Source organism: Spea bombifrons, chromosome 5 (assembly GCF_027358695.1).
Source record: "Spea bombifrons isolate aSpeBom1 chromosome 5, aSpeBom1.2.pri, whole genome shotgun sequence".
Classification (NCBI taxonomy): domain Eukaryota; kingdom Metazoa; phylum Chordata; class Amphibia; order Anura; family Pelobatidae; genus Spea; species Spea bombifrons.
In genome coordinates, this window is record NC_071091.1 from 4,583,845 (window position 1) to 4,592,118 (window position 8,274).

Sequence of the window (8,274 nt, forward strand, 5' to 3'; positions counted from 1 at the left end):
CTCCTGACAAGTCATGGTTGTCATAAAGTCTGCTATGAGAACCGTTAACACTTTGAAGCGTTTGCTTTCTCTTTCCCAAGACAAAACATTTCTGACAGTGGTGAGACCACCGATACTGCATTGTGTTGCACCATGAAATGTTTCTTTACGGGGAGATCTCATTAAAGGGGCTACCTTGCTTAAGAAAAAAAACAGACGGGGACGTCTCGGATCTTTATATGACCTTAACACTCCTAGAAATGGGGGAAAAAAACGGGAAATAAAGAAAGATACGATTGAGAAAATAAATGTTACACGGAGGGAGTTATTGGAGAAACTGAAAAATAAAGGGTCTTCGGCATACGAAATACATCTCAAGAAATCCCCCCTCCGTTCTTACGACATAGAGACTCTACAATGGCCCAAGAGCTAGGATAAAGGGGATGTCTTTCAACTGAATTTCTTAGCATTAAAAATGGCACATGACAGGGGTGCCCGTTAGCACCCTTTTGTATGCATTAACCATCGAACCCCTGGCTGCATTAATTAGAAACTCATCAGATATTCCTGGAGACTTTCTGTCCAGCTTCGCTGTCAGAGGTAGCCAGATTTAGCTTTTTCTAACTATAAGCTAGACTTGTTAAAAACCCAATTTATGCCGTTGTATATATCGGACTGACGGAGGCCGGGGAGGACCTGGCAGGGCTGGGCAAGGTGGATTTGAAGAATGGCAACATTGAATACACGGGAATTAAAGTATATTCGAAGGCAAACGAGATCATACAGGTAAATTATAAAAAAAAAATTGGAATTATAAAGCAACAATTTTCTAGATGACGAGGATTAGAATTTTCCTGGATTGGACGGATTAACGTCCTTAAATCATATGCGATCCCAGAAATATTACATTTGTTTAGGACCGTACCTGCGCCGTTTCCAAGAGCAATCAGAGTGAGAATCATACAAATGGCTGCCTGGAAACAGATTACGGGGCAAACACGACAACTGGTTTAAAGCAGAAAACAGCAAAATATTTTCGAAAATGTATATTTAATCTGATTCTAGGAATAAAAAACAAATGGTGGAAGATTGTGTTTTAGGTGCTTTTCTCTGAACTTGGTGGATCAGATGGATACAGGTTTAGACTGAGATTATCTCGGAGGAAAGTGAGAAGTCGCAGCTGCTCCGCAAGGTCAGAGCGCTGACGCGCAAGCAACGAGCCAAGTGCTGGCCGGTTCATTCGTTCTCAAACCCGTCCGGTTAAATCCTCTCAATAATTCCATTTACGCTGCGAAGAAGACTTTTTCTGTTTAAAAATCATTTTCCGCTAGATCAGATCACTTTAGGATTTCTGAAAACTACCCATAATTATAAATGATAACAAGCGTATAAGGGCGCTAGACATCCAAAAGGCTGCTCAACCCAACAAGTCTAAATCAGAAAAAGAAAGTATAAAAAAACATACACTATTTGTTACGTCCCGTATACCCATTGTACAGCGCTGCGGAATATGCTGGTGCTATTAAAAAAACAATACATAATAATAATAAATAATATTTTTTATTGTTTTGTGAATGTTCTGTAATTGCTCATTGATCGTTGTGTGGAAGGCTGTTGATGGCTTCCATAGGGCACACGGCAAACCAACTCCAGCCTCTACCCATTGGTATACCAAGTGTACACTAACATTCAAAAGTTTGGGGTCACTCAGCTGTTTTCATGGAAAACAAGGAAAATTTCTTGCTGTAACATAATTGCAAAAGTTTTAATTAATTAATTAGCCTTTTAAACTTAAATTTGGATCAGCGAACACAACGTTGGAACACAGGAGTGATGGGAGTGATAAAGGGCCATTGGAACACAGGAGTGATGGGAGTGATAAAGGGCCATTGGAACACAGGAGTGATGGGAGTGATAAAGGGCCATTGGAACACAGGAGTGATGGGAGTGATGAAGAGCCTCTGTACGCCTATGAAGAGATTCCATTAAAAATCAGCCATTTCCAGCTACAATAATCATTTAGAACATTAACCCCGTCTGCGCTGGATTTCTCATCCATTTCATTTTATTTTAATGGATATTTTTAAAAAAACCAAGGAGATTTCTAATTAAGTGACCCCTTACTTATGCAATTTTCCATGCAAAGTTCTTTTTTTCCTGAAAACCAACGTATGGTTGGGGTGGTTACGCTAAATGAGAAAACTTGCTCTTGAACCAAGACGTAGTAAAGATGTTGAAACGGCTCTTCTGGTCCTTGAGGGTCTCGGTAAATGGAACGGGTACCTAAATCTGTGTTTAGGAGGTTCTAAACTCTGGCCATTTCCCAATAACCGGCTAATTATAGTGTCTAATTAGTGTTATTTTTAAATATCGCCGGTATTAACCATAGACAAGCAAAGCATCAGATTATTCGTTATGTCTGTGCCAGATACGTTGGGAATGCCCCAGGTGCAGACGGATTTCATTCACTTTGACTCGATAAGATTGTGGATGTGAGCCTCCAATCCAGCGTTACATTACAACGCAATCAAAGTCCGAACGCTATAAAAGCCCATGGGTCCGTCTGGCTTCTACATTTCAACATGACTCCACTCCTGGTACTTCTCATCAGCCTGGGTAAGTCATTAAAATACCAAACTTCATTTACGCCTTTATATAAGTTATCGAATGGATAGATTTACTGTCCGCATCTTAGCTGGGCTTCGTTTCCATATTTACAATCACCAAAGTTTCAATGAGTAACGTCTAATGATTTTTTCCATATTAATTCACACTAATATGTTTAGGGTATATATTGATGGCGACAGGTTCAGCCGCCTGGTATCTACCGGTATATAATGTGCGTTGATGATGGGTGATTGTGCAAGAATCATTCTCAACTTGCAACATTTTAATTGTAACATTGAAGAGGTTCTAAATGGAACATTCTCCAGCAAGATGGAAGATAAGGAGAGGACATTAATAAGCATATGATAGGTAGGTTAGGCAAGGAGATAAAGATCATGGAGAACATACCTATTGGGGCGACACCAAGAGGAGATGAGTGAGGAGACCACAGCAGGAGACAGATGGACGTACTGTAAAAGTAGACAGTCAACAAAGACCAACAGCTGGATCACCCAAGACAACAAAGACAGACCTAATTGACACAATGGAATGGAAGGACCTTCAAGGTCAGTAGGTGGTAGAGGTTGGTTTGTCTTTGGGTTCCTTTCATCCTAGTAGCTGCTAGTGGCAAGTTATCTGTTGATTGAGGGGTAGTATTATAAGAAAGTGGACCTGCCCTATATGTGAAATACCCCCCCACCACCCCAGTAAGGGAGGAGATAGACAGGAGCTAATGAAAAAATATAAGATGGTTGGTGAGAGACCATAGTTGGAGATATCAAAGAGGATGATGTGGTCTACAGATTCTAATAGAAGATGTCTCCCTGCGTTCCTCCTCTGTTATCACCTGATACAGATCAGACATGGACGCAGCGTCTGCTTCCTTGTTGGCTTCTGTGGCAGATTTACCCAGGGCTGGACTGGCCATTGGGCAAACCAGGCAAACACCCAGTAGACAGGTGCCTCTCACATACCTTTATCGCCCGCTCACGTGACAGATCCCGACCACGCTCTGAAAAAAGTGTAAGATCGTAGGGTAAAGCTGTAAGTATCCAGCAGGCGGCCACACATACGACATTTATCAACCACTGGCCTTAAAGTGCCGGGGCTGCTATTAAGCCCAGCGCCGGATTCCTGCATCGTATGCACGAAGTTAAGGAGATCAGACATGCGAAGAAGCATCCAAGAAAAAGATATTTATTCTTGTTGATCACAATTCTGGATGCCATTTTGGCCAGAAAATTGCACTTTGGGAGATTCCTACTGATTTTCATAATTACTCAATCCAGCTAAAACTAATTTGAGTACCAGAAGATTTACCTTGAAAGTTTGAAAAGTGGTTTAATCGCCATAGTAACCAATAGAATCATCGTGCTGATTGGACATTTCCATCGTTTGCTACTGTGATAAGACCACTTCTCAAACTTTACACCAGAATCGTAAGTCCAATAAAGATCTAACTGAAACCACAATTCTTCGATATTTCCTAGTAACGTTCTACTGAAGTTCAATCGATGATTATTGATCTTTCCCTTTGAGTAGTGGCCGGTTCCTATTCCTTGGACCATGCCGTCCATAACCATCGGAGGACGGATAAAGTAATTGGAGGGCAAGAAGCTGCAAGAAACCACTGGAAATGGCAGGTGAATAAACTTTTCATTTAGTGGCTACAGGAATTTAGGAAGGAAATGTTTCTGGAGGCTCAACATGAGGCAAGAGGCATTGGTCAACTTCATGCCTCCTCATACACATTTTGGCTTATAGCCCTCCAAATAGATACCAATGTCCTTCAGTGGAACACAGTTGTCTCATTAGCAATTGTGGATTTATTAAATCTATCAAGCTGTTAGTTTATATATCTGTTCTGATGTAAGGAGAACAGCACTGCAGAAAGCCCCGCCCCCGAGGATCGGCTTAGTGCCAGGACCTTAAACTAATGACAAAATATTCAACTGCATAGCATAGCCAACAAATATCATATATTATTCTGCCTTTCCCGTTTATTTCTCCACATGCAGGTCTCTCTCCAAATATCCTACGACTATGATCCAAGATATTTCTACCATCTGTGCGGTGGGACATTAATCAGTAGAAACTGGGTCCTGACAGCAGCCCACTGCGTTGACTTGTGAGTAAAGTAAATCACTTAAGATCCTTGTGCACAAAATGAACAAATTATTTCACTTCCACAAACCTAATTCCATTGGAACTGCCCACGGCTTTTGCTACCACCACTTGCTGGTCAGAAGGGGGTTAAACTGCCCATGAGACCTTTACTGTTGGCTGTAAATCACATCTCACCGGTAACAATGAGAAGTACACAATTTTGGTCCCTTTTTGCCCCATCTTACCACTTCAGATTTCCCTACTTATGCAAAGATGTTTTACTGAAATCATCTCACCTGTGTTCATGCAGAGGCAACCAGTACTTGAATGGATGCAGAACCTGTGATTGACTTTAAATGTCTCTGTATTTTTTTTTCCAGTACCGGAGTCACTTACAGAGCCGCATTTGGGGAGCACAATCTTTTTGAATTTGACGGCACCGAATATTTTATTGGTGTGGATAATATAGTTGTTCATGAACTCTGGGATGCCAACAATATCGGAAACGGGTAACTAACCTAGAGCATTCAGTGTGTGCTAATTTGTGTATATATATATATATTTTATTATTATTATTTTATTTTATTCACAATGGGCAGATAGATTACCCCAAATGTTTTATTTGTGTATTATTTTTTTTTAGATATGATATAGCTTTGCTTCACCTGAAGGAAAGCGCGTTTGATAACGGATACGTCGCTATCGGAAGACTGGCGAGTTATAAAGACGTCCTCCCCGGGGGCTACACCTGCTATGTGACCGGATGGGGGGTAACTCAAGGTGAAAACAAAGCTAAAGTGCAATTAACATGCAAAAAAAGTTGATCTGTCCCCCGTGTTTCAAAGGAAACTAGAGATAATAATTAACGCAAATACATTTCATGTCATTTTCTTTTTCCAAGAAGTGAGCTGAAAATCTATGAGTTGCCGCCGAGTTTGAGTGAGTTGGCAAACCTGAAAAAAAAAGAGAAAAGAAATGAGCCTGCTTTAGTGAATATCCTCCGTCCTCCCCAATTTCATATAAAAATACAAAAAAACCCCCAAAACTGGAAGTGTTTCCATTTCTCCCCCTCGTATTATTTTGGGAAGGGCTAGACGGGGAAGAGGAGATGGAGACGCAGCTAACGAGTTGGGGTCATTACTCGGGCTCAACCTGACACTTGTTGACTTACAACCCGGCAAAAGAGAAAGAGAGCATGGAGAACTCTGGGAATGGTCATGCAGCTGGCGCTAGGGGGGGTCGAAAATTGTATTTGTGTTGAGGTGAGTGCGTATCCTGGTCTTCAATGCCCAGTGATGAAGGAGAAGGTGCATCCACCATGATGGAACACTAACAATAGAGACGGAAGTCCAGTGCAGGGTCATTCTAACCCAAAACACTGGACTATCTTAGACTGGACCTTAACACTAATTATAGAGAACACCATTAACAAGGTCTTCTCCAGAATAACAGAGATGGGCACTTCTGGCGCACTCGACATGACATTGGACGATACTTTCGATATGCCTGCGTAACCTTTAGTGGTCAGAAGCTTCTCTTTTGTTCCATGAAAATCCATTTCTTGTGGTACTTTGTATTTTCTGATGCGGACTTCTTCCGTTGTAGTTGGAGGAGGGATCCCTGACAGACTTCAGGAAGCTGCCCTCGGGGTGGTGGACCACGCCGTCTGCTCACAGCCCAGCTGGTGGGGCACGGAAGCAAAGGACAGCATGATTTGTGCTGGAGGAGATGGGGTGACATCGGGGTGCAGTGTAAGATACCCCGATATTCCTTTCCATATTCTTTGTTCATTGGAAATGTATTTACAGCTATTGTGACGCGAGGTTATTGGTGTCCTCATTTTATAAACCGGCAGGAGGCAATAATGGGGTCTGTGGTGGATCTGTATATAACATATATATCATATATAAGGTGAAGGATCAGAATGTGAGCAGTGAGGGAAAAACATTTGAGAAAAAAAGTTAGATTGCATTAGAAACTTTTGTATATGAAGTCACCAGAGCTTTCTGAGATGTTTAACGATTGACTCTGTTAAATAATTTGTATATAGGAATGATTTTCTATCAATTTTATTCAATTCACTATTGTTTGTAACAAACTTTATTATGGTATCAGTGCTGTTATCATTGCTACTCCTTCCCTTCTTTCCCTTTCTTTCCTTCCTTCTCTCCTTTTCTTTTCTTCCTTCCATATTTCATTTTTTCTTCCTTTTTCTTTCTTTCTTTCCTTCTTTCTTTTTTTTCTTTCTTTCTTCCCTTCCCTATTCCATTTTTCTTCCTTTGTCCCTTTTCTTTCTCTTTCTTTCTTTCTTTCTTTCCTTCTTTCTTTCTTTCTTTCTTTCTTTCTTTCCTTCCTTCCTTCCTTCCTTCCTTCCTTCCTTCCCTCCCTCCCTATTTCATTTTTTCTTCCTTTTCTCCTTTCTTTCCATTTTTCCTTTTTTCTTTCTTTCTTTCTCAAACCAATTTTTTAGGTGAATTTTTCATATTGAGCAGCAGCTTAGGGTTTGGGAAGAACTTTCTTTCATTTTTCCATCCTAATTTTAGAATCTGTTTTATGATATAGATCAGCGTTCGTTTGTTTGGATCTGGGTTTGTATCATTCCCTATCAGTGACCATGAGCATCTTTCATTATATCTGCCCATGCAGCGCTCAGGTTTTGATGCCAGTGTTGCTTTATCAGCCTCTTATGTGTTAAACAAGGATCGTCTTTCTCAATCCCCAGGGCGACTCCGGCGGACCTCTCAACTGTTTTAGAAATGGTTCCTGGGAAGTTCATGGTATTGCGAGCTACGGCATAGTGCCGTTCTGCAGCGTCTTCCAGAAGCCAACGGTGTTTACACGCGTGTCAGCATTCAACGAGTGGATTTACAGAGTAAGCGGAACGGCTCAATCCTAAATCTCCATTAGCATTACCCTTCCCATCGTACCGCCATGGCCACCTGCCCACAATGCCAAAGGCCCATAGCTCCCCAGGTCATCTACATTGTCCTTCACCCTCACCATTGGCGTATGTGACAGTAAGAAGGTGCCAGAGAGAGAAAGTCTCTAGTATCTCGTTACACCCGGAATATGCAAGCTCTTCGGGTCAGGGGGGTAAACACTAGAGTGGGGGGGTACGGAAAGATTTGGGAAGTGGGGGATAGTTTGAGGAGACAAATAGCTGGGAGTTCGAGGACAGTTTTTAATCCATGTTTGTGAATTTCTGTGCTTTAAATCTTTTTCAGACTTTGGAGCTTCACGGCGGTCAGTAAGATAGAAAACCCAGAGCTTTCAACTTCCAAAATTCCACAGGACATTTAGAAGGAATGTACCACACAGAATGCTTTGACTTTGTCTTATGATTAAAGTTTTGGTCATGCCAAAAAAAAAAATGTACACAGATTCTATTAACAAGAATGAAAGCTGGCAAACTGCATTGATGATGGAAGAGAATGAGCAAGAGAATGAGGATGTGTAAGCGTATGGTGGTAGAGTGAATGTGTGATGTTAGTATGGTGTGTGTGTTACTATATGGTGTTAGCGTGTGTGTTAGTATATGGTGTTAGAACTTGTTAGCTTATGCTGTTAACATGGGTGTTACTA

The 8,274-nt window shown here is 41.3% G+C and overlaps 1 protein-coding gene across 1 annotated transcript; it reads left to right on the top strand.

Annotated features, from left to right (window-relative positions):
• Positions 1-2,561: 2,561 nt before the first annotated feature.
• On the top strand, positions 2,562-8,063 carry LOC128496901 (chymotrypsin-like elastase family member 1). Its single transcript, XM_053466726.1, has 8 exons — positions 2,562-2,595; positions 4,129-4,229; positions 4,605-4,714; positions 5,073-5,201; positions 5,336-5,472; positions 6,298-6,443; positions 7,415-7,564; positions 7,917-8,063. The coding sequence occupies exons 1-8, from the start codon at positions 2,562-2,564 to the stop codon at positions 7,941-7,943; spliced, it is 834 nt and encodes a 277-aa protein (XP_053322701.1). The 3' UTR covers positions 7,944-8,063.
• The last annotated feature ends 211 nt before the right edge of the window (positions 8,064-8,274 follow it).

Bases quoted from the DNA above. Each gene is read 5' to 3' on its own strand.
- LOC128496901 (XM_053466726.1), top strand. From the start codon at position 2,562: ATGACTCCACTCCTGGTACTTCTCATCAGCCTGG. The intron at 4,715-5,072 runs GTGAGTAAAGTA...TTTTTTTTCCAG, and splicing joins GCAGCCCACTGCGTTGACTT to TACCGGAGTCACTTACAGAG. The intron at 6,444-7,414 runs GTAAGATACCCC...CTCAATCCCCAG, and splicing joins GGGTGACATCGGGGTGCAGT to GGCGACTCCGGCGGACCTCT.